The 16,569-nt window shown below is 58.2% G+C and overlaps 1 protein-coding gene across 4 annotated transcripts in view; it reads left to right on the top strand.

Moving 5' to 3' along the window:
* Positions 1-16,569, top strand: part of SRCIN1 (SRC kinase signaling inhibitor 1) — a 180,341-nt gene that overhangs the window by 53,499 nt on the left and 110,273 nt on the right. The window contains exon 1 of one of the 4 annotated variants that reach the window (XM_044999462.1): positions 7,810-8,276. The exons of the other annotated variants lie outside the window; for them this stretch is intronic. Coding sequence (XP_044855397.1) covers positions 8,207-8,276 — 70 coding nt within the window. The 5' untranslated portion in view covers positions 7,810-8,206. Of the gene's footprint in view, positions 1-7,809; positions 8,277-16,569 lie in introns of those variants that run through there. 4 annotated transcript variants of the gene reach the window in all.

The raw sequence follows: 16,569 nt of genomic DNA on the forward strand, positions 1-16,569 counted from the left end.
GAGCTGCCAGTCAGGCCGAAAGCGTAGTTCAGTGGTTAGGGGGCCAGGGTGGATCTGGGAGACCTGCATTCAGTTCCCAGCACTGCTGCAGACTTCACGTGAGGGGAGTTGCCTTACCAAGTGGGGGGTCAGTTCTAACGAGACAATTCAATTAAAGTGGAAGTGAGCTATTATCAACAGGAGGAAAATCACTTTTGTAGTGGTAATCAGGGTGGCCCATTTCAAACAGTTGACAAGAAGGTGTGAGTAACAGTAGGGGTAAATTAGTTTTTATAGTGACCCATCCACTGTCAGTCTTTATTCAGGCCTAATTTGATGGGGTCCAGTTTGCAAATTAATTCCAGTTCTGCAGTTTCTCATTGGAGTCTGTTTTTGAAGTTGTTTTGTTGAAGAATTGCCACTTCGAGGTCTGTTACTGAGTGACCAGAGAGGATGAAGTGTTCTCCGACGGGTTTTTGAATGTTATAATTCTTGATGTCTGATTTGTGTCCATGTATTCTTTTGCGTAGCGACTGTCCGGTTTGGCCCATGCACATGGCAGAGGGGCATTGCTGGCACATGATGGCGTAGATCCTTTACGGTAGCACCTAGGAACCCTAGCTGCGGTGTGGAGTCTCAGGAACGGAGCCTCAGCTCTGCAGTGTGATGCCCTGACGGCTCCCCGCTCGTTAGTCTAGTGGGCTGGAAGGTCGGCTGCCTCATCTGTAAGCTCGTCAGGGCAGGGACTGCCTCTTCCTACGCGTTCGTGCTGAGGCCCTGATCTCTACCAGGCCCTCTGGGCACTTCCGAAATACAGCCCATAATAGTCACCGTACAAATGCATTGCACGAGACAGGCCTGGCCCTTAAGAGACGAGAGAGACCAAGCGGGGGGGGGGAAACCGACTTGCTCAGCACACGTAATAAGGCGAGCTGGGAAGGGAAGCCAACGGCCTGGATTCCCAGCCCAGCACCCCCGCCACATGGTGACGCTGCCGCGCCAAGGAGAAGGGGAAACCACCCGTGTCCCATGGAGTCCTCGGCTAAGCCAGAACCTGCACTGAAATGGGGGTCAGCGGATAGTAGAACAGCTGCCATTGTCTGTGCCAACAATGCCTCATCCCCGGGCTGGTTTGAGTCCCCTGGCAGTGAAACCACGACTGCAGTTCAAAGCCTTCGAGCTGTTCAGTTCTACCCCTGGCACCGTTCATCTCTAGAAGGCGGGATTCCCCCTTCCCTTTCCCTTCCCCCCCTCGCTCAGCACGAGTCCCCGCTGCTTGCGGAGTTTAACAGTCTCCTCCCGGCAGCACGGCTCAGGACATTGCCCGGATGGAAGCAGGAGCGGTCGGGTGAGGCCCGTGTGTGGAGCACTTGTATGGCAGGCGCGATGCAGACGCTCTCTTAGTGCTATTTATCCTGGTCATTATGGTATTTGGTTGGGGACCAGCAGAGAACAGGGCCCGCTTGTGCTAGGTGCTGTACAGAGAATGAGACATCCCTGCCCCAGAGAGCTTACAGTCTAACGAGCGTTCAGCTAGCACCGCCACTGGTGGCTCCACGATTCCCACACGAGGGTCACTGATTTCAAACGCCGCTGAGTTCGGCATGTTCTAGCACTGAGAGAAGGTGAGGGCTTGGAGTCAGGACTCCTGGGTTCTATTCCCACTGAGACGCCGGCTGGTCTCGGGCAAATAGCTTCTCCTCTTTGAGCCTCCTAACTTGCAGATCACTCGAGGTCTCTGGCGGAAAGGCTCTCTGCTATAAAGCGCAACTCACTCATCTCAGCACTGGGTTATCTAGGTGACAATCTAGCCTAAGAGCAGAGTTGTAGGATAGGATTCAGGATACAGGGCCAGGGTCTAACTTCTCCCAACGTGGCCTTGCTTTTCCCCTGACATGAGCGTGCCTGATCCTTACAGAGCAGGTTCTGCAAACAGCACCTCTGCACGCTGCTCGGCCGCACGCCCCCCGGGTGCAAAGAGAGCCAGGCTTCTTTCGGAGGTCGTTTTAACTCCGCTGATTGTCTCGGGCTTTGCCCTTAGTCAGAAAGCTGGGGTGGGGGGAGGTTAGGGGAAAGGGGCTGGTTTGCCAGACCTCTGCCCAGTCCTAGAAACACAGGGATAGATTTCCAGCCTCAGCAGCATGCCTCTCTGCTTCCACCGCCCGCCGGGTGCAGACACCGAGGGAAGAGGGGAACGGGTGGGAAAGAGGAGACAGAGGTTATCGGGTTGGGGAAAAGGGGAGATGGCTAAGAACATGCCAGGGACAGTGAGAGGGAGGTGGAAGGCTACAGAGAGAGGCAGGAGAAGTGGCCGCAGAATCATAAGCCTGTTATCTGTGGATTTCTCTGCCGTGGATTGTCTTTCAGTGCACGCCACGCAGTCAGGTGCACCCAGGGAGTGTGCAAACCAGGGAGTGTGCAAACCGTGCCACGCTCGGCACTGAACTGGCAGCCTCCCCCTTCCCCCTGGGAAGGGCCCGGACAGGGAAATGAGAGGTGGACATGGTAAGGGAAGCAGAACCGTACCGCCGCAGCAGTCCAGTTAAAAGGCCACCTCCGAGCAGGTGAGCGCTGTCTGAACAAAGGCTGCTTCATCGGCTCCCGGCTGGCTGATCCGCAAAGGGCCCTTCGGCGGGTTTTAAATCTGCGCAAACTGGTTTTTAGAGAGATGCTGAGGCCGCTTTGTTTTCATCTGGCGATTTGATCCTTTCAGCAGGTCGTAATTCAACTCTTGTCTGTTCCTTCACCTGGCCTGTGTGAAGTGTGTGTGTGACCGTGGGCATGTGGCTTCTGTGCTCTGCTGGAGTCACTGCTGCTGCTGCTGCTGCTGCTCGGGTCTTTGGCTGGATTTTATTAATTATTATTATTATTTTTATTCAATTAACATCACCGAGCAGCTCCCCCCCCCGCGGCTGCTACGGGGGAGGGGGGTGGAGACTTCCCAGGCGATCCAGGGAGAAGGGGAGGAGACACTGGTGTAGAGAGACCCTCCTGCAGTGATCTCGTCAGACCCCATGGACTACGCAGGGTCAGGCCTGCCACGTCCCTGGGCTGCTGCCAGGAATGGGGCTGGTGATTTAGTAAGAGATGCTTTTCCCCCCTGGATGGGCGCTCAGCCCCGGGGACGGCCGCTGCGCTGCTGGAGCTGGCATCTTCCAGAAGAGGCATGATACCAGCGTCCGGAGCGCCGCCAGCCGTTCAGACATCCCGCGGGAACGGCTTCGGCCCTGGCCTCCTGGGTGAATTCCAGCAAGTCCCTCCTGCTCCGCCTGCTTGGAATTCACCTGCCGTCTGGAGCCGATGCTGCATCCTGCACTCGCTGGCCTAAAGCCTTGTCTGGCATCGCCGGGCCCTGTTAGACACCTGCCGCATGCTGCCCCTTGACTGCGCTTCTGTGGCAGGTGACGAGATGCTTCTGTGCCTGGTTTGCAAAGCGCTTTGGGACCCTTGGTGCTGACAGGCCTGAATGCGAGACGGGGATTAGTCGAACAAGCGTCTCGCCCCCTGGGAGCAGCTACGGTCCTGCCCGGGCCCCCCAGCCCTAGAGATCTACTTCTCCTGAAACTCCCCAGCCAGCTCTGCTCCCTGGGCGGGTTTCCCCCTCCCAGGCACGGGGGCCTGTGCCCACAAGTAGAATGGCCTGAAGCACCGGGGGTTGCGATGGGCAGTGGAGGGGGGGGTTGGATGGGCTGGATGCCCTCCCCGGTTCAGGCAGAGCTGGGGCCAGGCTGCTGAGTTATATCCAATTCAAATCCTCCCAAAGCTTGTGGCCATTCAGATCTGGGGCTTCGTCTGGAGTCTGTTTTATCCCGGTTGAATGGGGAGAGCCCCTCAGTGGCAGGGTTGTGAACCTGTGGGGGGAGGCAGGGAGGCCTGGTGGGGGGGACACACCCTCGGGGGGGAGGACGGGGCACATGGTGGGGGCGGAGCATTCCTGTGGTGGGGGAGGAGGAGCAGGCAAGTCGTGGAGTTCACAGGATTCACATGGGGCGTGAGAGTCATTCCCTCTCCCTCTCCCTTGGGGCAGGGGATGCCCTCGGTATGTGGAGGAGCTTGGCAGTGCCAATGGGAGCAGAGCCTGGCTCAGGCTGAGAGCCCACTCGCCCGCCTGCAATTGGGCTCTGGACTCCATGCCAGGGACGCTACCCTGGCATTGCTGCCTGGTGCTCACAGCTGTCCCAGGCCTGCTGCTGCACCTCCTCCGTTTCCAGATGTGTCGGGCATGATCCGGCGGTTCAGCCCCCTTCTCCCTGGCCCCGCTGCCCGGCTTGGCAAAGGGAACTGGCACTGGCTCTGGGCAGCAGTCTGCCCTGCCCTGGCCGGCCCCACTCCTCAGCACAGCGCTGCTCGGACCCGTGCGCTCTGCTTGGATGTGGCTGCGGCTGGAGGGCATTTGCAGGATGGCAGGAAAAGGGCTGAGTGGCCTGTGTTGGGCAAGTGGGGCTGGGGAACCAGCAGTTTGCTTTGGCTCCTCCAAGATCCTCATTCCCCTGGTTCTCTCCCCCACACTAACCTCAGAAGCCCCCCAGGTCCAGCCGACCTGGCCTGGAGAGACTGAATGTGCTTCTCCTGGGTGAGCCAGGATGGGTCACCGGACTCAGGATAAGACCTGTCCAGCTGACTACACTGGTTCCTGGGACCCCTCCCAGTCCAGGAGCCTGGGACCCTATTGGCCCCGGGAGCACCAGTTCCTTCCTTCCTTCCCCAGGGAGAGAGCTCAGATGGAGACACCGACTCTGGCTGTGCGGAGGTGGAGGCTGGAGCATCAGCCTTTCAAAGGTTCAGTCTGAGCCACGCACTGGACTGCCCCTGCCTTGGCGTCTCTCCCCTCCGCGTCAGCACACGCAGGTGAGGGCGCGTCGCACGCTGGTGCCCCGCGGGGAAGGGCAGAGAGGGTGGGTGCAGAGAGGCAGTGGCTCAGAAAAGGACGTTGTATGCTGGTTTGCCAGACTCCGGTGCAGGACACAGCTAGCTAGAGCAGCCTGGGGGTCGCTGGCCCTGGCTGTAACCCCGGGGGCCGTCCTGGCCGTGCCCATATCTGTGGTGCGCACTCCACCCATCTGTGAGTTGAGGCCACTCCAGAACAAGAAGTTCCCCGCAGAGCCCTGGGCCTGTGGGCACGCCGATGAAGGGCGATGCCCTCCGCCGTCTGTCCTTGGCACCGAGGCATCTGCTGAACGGACGGCAGAGCTAACAAGCAGGTGGCATTGCCTGCCTGTCACTCCGTCCCCACCCGCGTGCTTGGCCTCCCTCTGTTTTTCTGCAGAGCCCACAGAATGACATGTGAGAACAGGCGCGGTGGCTCCACAAGGATCCCAGAGTGCTTTGGGGGTCAGAGCGCCGATCCTGCTGCCTTTACTCCGGCAGAACCTCCCTGGGGACCAGGCCTCATTGAGAGACTCAGCGGGCCTGTCTACAGCCTGCAGCAGCAGGTCTCAGAGCCGGCTCCACAGACCGGAGCTCAGAGGCCTGCAATGCGACGCAAAGAAAAGCCCCGTAGATGTGGCGTCTGGGACTGGAGCTCAGGCTGTGAAGCCCACCCCACTCCCTTGGCTACAGAGCCCCAGCCTGCCTGTCTGCAGAGCAGACCCAAGTCTGTGGACCTGGGCTCTGGGGCTCGCTGCTGCTTGCCATGTAGACGTCCCTAATAAGGGCCTCGGGACTTGGCACTCTGATAACCCGTCGGACCAGTTTCAGCCCCGGGAGTTGGGCCTGCTTGGTGGGAGGGCTGAGTGAGACCACAGGCTTGGTCCTCCAAGGTGAATTCACCGAGTCCCCCAACGGGCCTCTGAGCGTTACCCCCAGTTCGCAGAGGGGGGAAATGCCCCGAGAGGCCTTTGAATCACTGCAAGTGAGGAGCAGCGCTCGCTGGGAACAGATCCCAGGAGTCCCAGCTCCTGGGTCTTCCATCTTGTCAGACCTGGCCTAGTTCACCTGCCGCTGACATGCAGCCGCCTGGGGTGTGGAGCACAGCAGCTGACTAACACCCCAGGGGAACGCACTTCAGGGCAGTAAATGAAGGAAGATTCTGCACTGAGCTGAAACTATGGGGAGGGAGAGGGTTAGTGAGGCAGAACGCCGTGATCTGAGCTGGGATTCGGCCAGGCTAACTGTGCCCAAAAGCGTCGGGGACCCGCAGTGGCCACAAAGGGTTGCAACCGCAGTTTGGGAACTTAATATGATGACAGGGGCTGGGCACCTGCAATGCCCTTGGGCGGGGGCTCAGCGTTCTCCGGCTGCCACCCAACAGATACAGCCGAAAGTGCATGAGCAAACGCAGAGGCACGTGGCCTGACCTGCAGAAAGGGGCCACTTGTCACTTAACAGGCCTGTCTGGAAAGGCCCCAGGGAGAGATGGCGGCCCTGGGAAAAGTAGCCCTGTTAGTTGGGGGATGGGGAGAATAGGGACACTGGTTTGTTGAGGGGTGTATCAGGGAACTGGCATGGGGGGGGCTGTAGCCAGTCTGGCTCTCCTGCGCAGGACAGAGCCATGGTGTAAGAGAATTGGACCTGGCTTGCTTTGCTTTGGGGGAAAAGGGCTCTCAAGGGGAAAAATGGTCCTGTGGTTATGGGGCTGGACTGGTCCTTGGGAAATGGAGGTTCAATGCCGGCCTTTGCCCCCAGGGCGAGTCACTGAAGCTCTGTGCCTCAGTTTCCCCAACTGTAAAATGGGGATAATGATCCTTCCTTTCTCTCACCCTGGGGTTGGGTCTGGTTAGACTGTAAGGTCTGTGGGACAGGGACCATTTCTTGTGTGTTTGTACAGCCCCTAGCACAATGGGATGCTGAGCACAGCTCGCGCCTCTGGACATTCCTGTAATGTCAATAGAGAGAAAAATCCTGGTGTGGTAGGATGTGAATTGACTCAGTGTGAGAGGGCGGGATAGTTAGTTTGTACAGGGGAGGCAACAAGTTTGAGTGAATACGGCACTGACTAGAAGGCAGGACTCCAGGGTTTCTGTTCCCTGCTCTGCCACTGACCTACTGTGTAACCTTGGCCAAGTCACTTTCTCAATGCCTCAGTTTTCCCATCTGGACAATGGGAATAATCCCCCCCACCCCGGAGTGACCTGAGGATTAATATTTGGGAAGCGCTTTGAGATTTCAGCTGGGATCTGCTGTGTGCAAAGTATTGTTGTTCACTTCCCTCGGGGTGTTGGTGGGGGCCGGAGGCAGGCCGCGGAGGAAGCCCATCAGGTTGCCGTGAGCCTGGGGGTTGGATTATCCCTTCTGCTGCCTGCAGCACACGCATGGCAAGACTCCGCCTGCGACAGCGAGCGCAGCTGCAGACTCATGGAGGGCCAGCGGCACCTAGCAATGGGAGCTCCCCCAGCACCGCAGCCCCCAGGGCTCACATGCAGCATCTTGGCCCTGATCTCTGCAGTGAATTGTTTCAGCCTGGGAGGGGGTCATGCCGCGAAGGCCGGCGTGACCCCCAAAGGCCAGGGGTGTTTGGAGCAGGGGTTTCAGGCTGGGCCTGCCCACGCCAAGCTTGGGAGGGAGGGAGAGAGAGGAGCTTTGCACGGCTGTGACAAAGCAGGAGAACAGGGCACTTCTCCCCCCAGCCCCATATGCCCCCTCCCCAGGCCTTTCTCCCAAGGGGCCAAGCTGGAGCTCAGCTGGAGAGGAGGGTTCTGCAGGCCTGCGGGGACTGTGTCTTTAAGAGCACAGAGCCTGCCTTGAATGCAATCAGCTCCGCCTGGGTAGCCGCGCTCCCGTTCCTAGCACACACAGCTCCCCGCTGTTGGCCAGGGGGTGGCGAGGCTGTGGGCACGCAGGCAGCGGGAGGCCAGGGCATGGGTGTGCACGGACGCCTGGCACCCAGCCCGCGTGACTCCTTCGACGGAACACACTGACATTTGAGGAGGACAAAAGAAATACCCAAAGAAACAGAGGGAGCTTTGAAAGGACCGGGAGAAAGAGAGACGCAGCAGGCGAATCTAACGGGGCAGAGGGGGAAAGTTCCTGGGCAGGGAGAGGATGTGAGCAGAAGGGCTGGCCGGGAGCCGGAAACATGCCATGGACGCTGGCAGGGAAAGTGGGGCAGCAACCGGCAGCCATGGAGACAACCTCGCAAACACCCTGGCAGATCCCCCCTCTCTAGCTCAGCGACGGGAAAGGGGACTGGAGGCCAGCTGGAGCCTGGCTTCTGCACTGGCTCCCTCCTGCATTGACCGGCGAGGAAGGCCGGCTCGCGCCCTCCCACCCGGCTTTCTCCAAGGATCGGATGTCGATTGAACGTGACAATCGCCGCGTGGTTAAACGCCACCCGATTCCCGGGCATGCACTTGCTCGAGGTCAGTGCTCATGTAATCAGGTTTGTGACAGCCCACCTCGCCGGTCGCTTCCCATGAATACATGCTTAATAATGAACCGCTCCTGTCATTAATTAACATAAACAGCTAATGGACCTCGAGATGTCTCCTTAGATTTAACTTGACAGAGATGGCATGTTGCTTAAAATGCCAGGCGATTAGTAAAACCATAATTTAATTTGGTTTGAACATATGCGACGAAAGGCGTGTGTGTGTGTTTGTCTCACAGAGTTTGGGGTCTTGCCTGGGAGCCGTCCCCTGGTTTCTCTTCAGCCCCATGCAACCGTGGTTCGCATCCCCACGGCGCTTCCTCCGCAGCGTCGCTGAGGTTTGTGTAGTGGACACGGAGGACAACCGAGCGCAGTCCCCAGCCCTTGACACAGCGGCCCCCCTCCGTCGGCTTTTCTCAAGACTAAACGCTCCCTGGTTTTGAACCTTTCCTTGGCCTGCAGCAAAGTTACATTTCATGGGGGTGGGGGCGGAGGAAGTTCTGGGGAAGGCTCAGCTGTGGGGGACGGGGCCCCTGGAAACGCCCAGGTGAAACTGACAGCTCAAGGTGAGCTCAGAGCGAGTAGATAGCAGCAAAGACCGTGCCACGTGCGATTCCAAATGGGGTTGGCTCTGTCCTGGGGCGTCTACGGCTGAAGGTCAGGCTGTTAGGCGAGTAAGGGGGAGGCCGGCGCAGTTGCCTTTGTCCTTCTTTTGCTTGGCTAACCCTAGCTGGCTGGACAGCTAATTGCAGCTCGAGGGAAGGACGTGGGTCCAGAGCCAGGTGGATTCGGTTTGGTTTTAGCTTCTAATCATGCACCTTCCCCTCTGCTGTCCCCTGCAGCAAGGGTTATTAAAGGCTGGAAGGGGCCGTTGTCCCCTCGCGTTAAGGGCTGCTCATCAGGGATGGCAGATATAAGAAGGGACAAGATCTGCTTTGGTAGCAGTGTTGTTCCTAGGAGCCCTTTGCGATCTCAAGGGCTACATGCCACCGGGACAGGCTTTTCCCTAGCATCTGAGAGCGCGCGCGGGAGAGAGTGCATTGATCTCAGAGCAGTTCTTCAGGCTTGCTGGCTGCTCCAGACAGCTGGCTGCTGTGCGGAAGGGATAGCAAGCGATGTCTGCCCCCGGGGGGGAAATTCCCACCGGTTCCATCACGGCTCGCTCTCGGTGAACGGGCCCAGGAGGGGTCACCACTTTTGGTGGCCGCTGCAATGGGTCATGGAGTTGCATGGCAAGGCGGCTTTGCGGCGTCGGGGTTGCCCCACAGGGACATGAGGGGGAGAAGCGTGGCTGCAAGGCGTTCCTGAAGCGGGTGTATGTCTGGAGGGGGCGGGGGGAGACCATCGCCTCCATGGTTCCCCAGCGCTATCTCCACCACCATTTAGACTCACCTCCCTGTGAGCGCTGGGGAACCTTCCTGTCTTGACGTTATGGCCCTTCTCCAGCTCACCAGGCCCTGCCTTTCACATTGGATTTCTTACTGTGCGGTTGCCGGCCTCCATCACCCGCTTGCCTGCTTCTCCCATTCGTGCTTGGGAAGGTCATGCCAGCAGGGGCAGAGGGTGGAGAATGTGTCCTGATGTAAACGTGCCCCTTACAGATGGAAGGGACAGGAGTGGGCCCTTCCCCTAGACCATCTGAAACACATGCTGCAGTGCCCCATAGCTGAGATGGGGTTTAAGATGGATCAGACCACGTCTTTCCCATCAAACCCACCCGCCAAGTATTTCACTGGCACTTGCCAGAGGCAGGCGGTATCAGACTATCAGGGTTGGAAGGGACCTCAGGAGGTCATCTAGTCCAAAGCAGGACCAATCCCCAACTAAATCATCCCAGTATAACAGCAAGTAGGCAGCAAAGCCGCCCCAACCTGCCAGCTCCCCCCTATAAACCAGAGCCAGTTCTGCCCACTCCTGTCTGTACCAGTGCCGAGCTCATCCCCCAGCTAAAACCAGGCCTCTCCTGCCCTCCCTCCACTCAGCATCACCCGTCCCCATTTTACTGATGGAGAAACTGAGGTACCCAGCAGTGAAGTGACTTCCCAAGGTCATGTAGCGAGGCAGTAGCATAGCTCTTCCTGTCTCCAAGCCCCGTGCCCTAGCCACTGAGCGATGCTGCTTCCTCATCTCATTATCTGTATTATGGTAGGGCCTAGGAGAGCTGAACTGAGTTCAGGGCCCCATTGTGCAGGGTGCTGCATAGACACCTCGTAAGAGATGGTCCCTGCCCCAAGGAGCAAACGGTCTCACTAGAGAAAGGGTGGGAGGAAGGAAAGCTACTGATCCTCACTGGGGAGCTGGGCGGTCAGAGAGAAGTGGCCAGGCTGTCAGAGGAGCCCCAGGCTGCATCTCCAAGTGCTCAGACAGCAGCACCCACCCTTGAGCCCAGATACTCAGAAAAGCTCAGCTCCCATCTGGGCACCTAAACCAGGGCCAGGTTTTCCATAAGAGCTCCGCACCCAGTGCCTCCCGCTATGATGCTGCTGGTCAGGTTGTCAGAAGGGCTCCTCCGCTCCTGATGTGCTGAGCTCTTGCAAACCTGCCGGCTTATTTTGGCACTTCCCTGGGAGCGGAGATCTCTTGCAAACCTCCCCCAATGTCACTTGCCCAAGGTCATAGGGGAAGTGTCTGGCAGAGCCACGAAACTGAACCCAAATCTCCTGTGTCCTCATTCGGTGCCTTAGCACAAGTCCCCCCCTTGCTCGGCTTGAGACCCAGGGGGCTGCTCTAGTGCAATACAGAAGCTGGCTCGGTTGGCCCTAAGCTCTCTCTGGGTATGTAGATTGGCTGGTCCTTGCTTGCAGATGCATTTGCTTTTGATGAAGTGCAGCTGTGCAGTCAGAGCCCCCTCGTCAAGCTGCTGCCAGGCGGCTGTCAGCGAGCGCTTAGCGTGACTGTGCTGACGGCTGTGGATTAGGGGACGTGATTAGCTGGCCTGAAAAATGTGCACCAAGTGCATTTGGACAAAAAAGAAACGCTCCTAACCCGGTGCGGAAAACCACCTTCCCCACCGGAGGGGGGAAACCCGCCATGCCGTGGAGGAGACATCTCCAGGCGCCTGTTCCCTGCAAGTGCTGGCTTCCTGTCTTGATGTGAACTGCTTGCCTCACCCTGCCCTGCTCTTCACATTTCATTTCTTGCCATGCGATCGCTGCCTCATGCCCTCACTTGTCTGCCGGCCTCCCATTCGTGCTCGGGAAGATCACGCCAGCACGGGCAGAGGATGGTCGTGGGGGTAGGGCCCTGGCCAGGAACTTGGGATCAATTCACTGCCTCACCCTGTGACCTCGGGCAAATCACTTCATCTACCCTGGGCCTCTGTTCTCCCACTGTGAAATGGGCATAACACCTGCCAGCAACGCTGTGAGGCTAAACTCCAGGAATGCTTGAGAGGTCCTCATGGGAACGAGGGATTTCCAAGGTCTTAGCTAGATCCAAATGCCTTCTTGTAAAGGCATCAAGCTCTGCTGTGCTGTGACACCTTCCCTTCGCTCTGGAGGGGGCCGGTGACTGCTGACCCCTCCCTGCTTGGCCTGTCTCTTCCCGTTGCATTGTGTCCCCAGCTTCGACTCGGAGCTCTCTGGGGCAGGGGTGCCTTTGTGTGCCCAGACACAATGGGGCCCAGCTCCTGGATGGGAGTCCTGAGCTGCCACCGTAATAGAAACAACAAGCTGCCCCCTCTCCCCTGTGGCCAGCTGGAGGTTGGTGAGAAGCGCTTGTGAGTCTGTGGCGTGTCCCAGCACCGCTGGCATCTGGGCCAGCCCCTGGTTGTTCCCATTTTTCTTTGTACTGGAACAGGGACAGCGGCCTGGCTCCAGTTAGTGACTCCGTTCGGTCAGAGTGTCCTTAGGGGAAGGAATGGCCCTGTCGGGAATTGATTTTCCATCTCTGTGTGCATCCTCTCCAGCCCCCTCCCTCCCCTGCTCTGTCATCTCTTCTCTTTTGATCCCTCTTGTCTTTTCCTCACCCGCCCGGCCGCCTCTGCTAACCAGGCTGGATGCAGAGCAATGCAAGGCCCTGCCCTGCTATGGCGAGATACGGCGCATCCCGTCAGCTCTTTGAGGGGGCTGATCCGGCTGAGTTCCCAGCAGCAATCCGGATGCCCCAGTTCCCGCTCAGCCACAGCCAGTCCGGATTTGCTTGCCATCAGCAGCCCTTGTGGAGTTTAGTGTGGCTGTTCTGGGCTCCTCATTCCCCTGCAGGGACTCTCAGTAAATTTCCCTTCATTTTTTTTTAAAGCATTCCAGATCCGCCTCGGGAGAGGCAGGGCTGTTAGAGAGCAGCCGTGGGGGTTAGCGGCTCGAGCAGAGAATGGGATCCAGGAAACTGGCATTCTGGTCTCACCTCTGCCACTGACTCGCTCTGCCACTTCAGCCAAGTCACTTACTGCTCAGTTTCCCCACTGCTAGGAAGGGGATAATACCGACCTCATTTATAGAAGCTTGTCAGTCTCTTAGAGATCATGAGATGAAGGGCACCATAGAAACCCAGATTACTCCAGGTCCCCAACCCCGTAATGTTAGCAGTGCCCCTGCATGGACCAGCCCCTCCCCCCCCAAGCCTGTGTTTTAAAGATGAGCTGATGAAAAATGGATAATAACTAGACAAACAGACCTTCCCCAGGGGACTGATTGGGGTGACTCAGGCCTTTCAACTCCCCCAGAGCATTTAGTGTCAGACCATTTTACAGGTGGATCAGAGGGGCCACCAGCGTTCCCTGCCTGGCTTCTGAAAGGAAGCTCGAACCCTAGCTGGATCCAGTCCAGGTTTCGGTAGAGATGGCATGGACCAGATCCAAACTGGTGGGAATGGTGAGAGTGATGGAGTTCCATAGGGAGCACTTTATGGGACTTGTGTATTACTGAAGGTACCCTGCCAATCCGCAACAGACAACAAAGCTTCCTCTGACCTCAGTGGGGCCAGGCGTCCACCCCTAAAATGCTCTGATTTGTAAAGTAGTTGCAAAAGGACTTTGTCCAGGGGTCTGGTCAGGGGGTCTGTAACGGGTCAGGATTCACCGCCGTGACGCCTCCTGCTGGCCATCCTGGGAACTAGCTCTCATTTCTCCAGAGCACCCTCATCTAGTGGTGTCGCCCATCGTCACTCTCGCCTCCACCTCTAGGACCCACGTCACTCCCCGGACCACAGCCTCCTCTTCTGGACACAGCCCTCCAATTGTGCCCCACTCACTTCTTTCCCCCTTGCCGGGGGACCCACCACTCCCCTCAGAGGCAGGTGGGGGGCAAAGGCAGGGACAGGACCCAGGCCCACTCGCTACTCTGGGTCCCAGCCCAGGGACCCTATAGCCGGCAGCCACATACTGTCCCTCCTCCTCCTCCACCATCTGTTTCCCCGGGGCCACTTCCTCACAGCCCCAGCACCTTCTGCGCCCTTGTATCAGGCCTGAGTCTGGCGCTCCCTCTCCCCTGCCCAGCACTGCTCTGTCCATGGTGCTGCCACGCTCAACCCTCCCAACCGGGCAGGTAGCCAGTCCTCCTCCCTCAGCCTCCAGAGAGAGACTGCCCTGCTCTGCTCAGCAGCCCTTCTTATAGGGGCCAGCCTGGCCCTGATTGGCTGCTCCACTAAGTCATCTCCTTATTGGCTGGTTCAATAAGCCCTCTTCTGATTGGCTGGGTTCTGCACCGCCTCCCCTTCTTCTGCCTGTGGGGGCAGCTACAAGCCTGAACTAAGAACTTTGCCATCACTGTATGGGATTGATTCCATTTAACCAATCCTAGCTCTTGTCTCTGTCTTTTTCCTTTTATGAATAAACCTTTAGATTTTAGATTCTAAAGGATTGGCAACAGTGTGATTTGTGGGTGAGATCTGATGTGTATATTGACTTTGAGTCTTTGGGATCGAGAGAACCTTTTTTCTTTTATTGGGGTGTTGGTTTTCATAACCGTTCATCCCCATGACGAGTGGCACTGGTGGTGATACTGGGAAGCTGGAGTGTTTAAGGGAATTGCTTGTGTGACTTGTGGTTAGCCAGTGGGGTGAGACCAACATCCTCTTTGTCTGGCTGGTTTGGTTTGCCTTAGAGGTGGAAAAACCCCAGCCTTGGGCCGTAACTGCCCTGTTTGAGCAATTTGTCCTGAATTGGCACTCTCAGTTGGGTCCCGCCAGAACCGCATCGTCACACCAAGTAAACAGGGTCGCCTGGGCCTGCTTGCCTCTCTTCCGTCCTCTGGCCCCCTCTGGCTGGAACCGTCTGGTCAGGTCACTGGGGTCCTCTCTTTGCAGCCCGTTGTCCTCCCACTGGCCAGAACCATCCGTGACTCCCGAGCTGGGCCTCCGGGTCACCAGGTCACCAGTCGCTGGGGTCTCCATTCTCCAGGCCACTGGCTGGGGTCCCAAGTTCTGTCGTAGGTCCTCTGTAACAACAAACTCCCTCTCCCACCACCTCATCAAACCAGTAACACCCAGGGACACCGAGTCCCATCCCCTCTGCAAACATTGGAAAAAACAAGGAAAACCCAAGGAAACCCCCCTCACTTCGTCAGAACCTCCTGTCACAGTTTGGCTAGTGGGTTGCCTGTGTTTCCCAGTCACGGCTTGGAGCCAGGGCCGGCTCCAGGCACCAATGCCCCAAGAAGGTGCTTGGGGCAGCCAATGGAAAGGGGCGGCATGTCCAGGTCTTCGGCGGCAATTCGGCAGCAGGTCCCTCGGTCCCTCTCGGAGGGAAGGACCTGCCGCTGAATTGCCACCGAAGAATGAAGCGGCGGTGGTAGAGCTGCCCCCGAAGTGCCGCCGAACGCGCCCTGCTGCTTGGGGTGGCAAAACCGGTGGAGCCGGCCCTGTCTGTAGCGCCAGCAATCAGCATTCCTGGTGCTACGAGGCCTGAGCCTGGGCCTGGAAATAAGGGACCCCAGGGGGTGATGGGGAAAGCTGGCAAGTGCCCTAAGCGGAGGGGAGAAAGCGCCAATCTCCAAATCCCTCCCTCCTCCAGCAAGAAGACGGGGCAGTGGAGGCTCGCTGCTCCACCTAGCTCGCCACCCTCTTTGGAAACAAGGTTGTGCTTGCATAGGGCAGCATGTGTGCTGAGTTTTCTCGAGCCTCAGCTGTAGGCCAGAGCAGGGGCGACTGGGCTGGGAAGGCGGGAAGTTGATCCCGAGCATCCATTGATTCCCACTGAGGGCGAAATCCAGCTTTTTGGATCCCCATCTCTCGAAGGCACAACCTGGCGGAGATTCCATGTCTCCTGCCAGGAAGGGATGACGGAGGCTGAGCCCCCTGGAAGGGGGCGGGCCACAGCGCCAAAGCCGCTCCTGCACCGTTGCTGTGCATCCGACACCCCAGAGAAAGGGCCACATAGGGCCTGGCCGGGCTGATCTGTGTTGTCCGTGGCTGCCGGGCAGCGAGCCGAAAGCAGAGCCACGCTGCGTCCCGCAGAGCCTGCGAACCACCACACCCGGCCCTTGAATGTTCCAGAGAGACAAGCCACTCGAAAGCTGCTTAAAGTCCCCATCTCCGCCCTGCAAGCAAGGCCTGCCGCAGAGGCCTGTGTTCGCTCCTGCGCCATTCTGCGTCCCACCCCTGCCGGAGAAGGGCCCTTCCAATGGAAACCTGCGAAAGTGTCCCCCACCCCCACGCCTGCACTTCCACCCTGCCGAGCGTTAGACTAGCAGACCCTGAACAAACCTGTGAGATGAGGGTGGAAGTAGCTACCCACGTGGAGCAAGCTGTCAGGAGTCTGAGTGGAAACACTAAGCCGAGGAGACAGGGCAAGGCTGAGACGCCAGGCTTAGGATGGACAGGGCTGGCTTCATGCTTTTCGCTGCCACGGAGGCTGAGCAAGCAGACCGGGCGCTCTGCGCGGTCAGGGCTGGGGGCATGGACGCAGGGAATCCCGCCTGTTGGAAAAGCCTCTTGGGAAGGCACTTGACTAGTCAGTGCTCAAGTTTGTCAAGGGGGCACAGCTGTGTATTGCAGGAAACCCAGCACTTGGAAAGAGCCTAGCCTGGCAGCTAGGCCTTGGAGCTGGGCGCCAGGACGCCTGGGTTCTATCCCCAGCTTGGGGAGGCAGTGTGGTGGCTACAGCAGGAGGACTGGCCGCTAGAGTGTCATGGTTCTGTGCCCAGCTTGGAGGGAGTGTGGGGTAGTGGTTACAGCAGGAGGCTGGCAGCTGGGACTCTTGGGTTCTCTTCCCAGCTTTGCCAGTGACTGGGGGAGGTAGGTTAAATCCTTCCCCTTCCTCGGCATCTGGGAAGGGGGGTAGTGCTGCCCTGGGAGATGGAAGTTGCTGTCATTGTGTGCTACCGGCTGTAGGGGATTTGCATTCCATG

The sequence above is a fragment of the Mauremys mutica genome, chromosome 25 (assembly GCF_020497125.1).
Source record: "Mauremys mutica isolate MM-2020 ecotype Southern chromosome 25, ASM2049712v1, whole genome shotgun sequence".
NCBI classification, from domain to species: Eukaryota; Metazoa; Chordata; order Testudines; family Geoemydidae; genus Mauremys; species Mauremys mutica.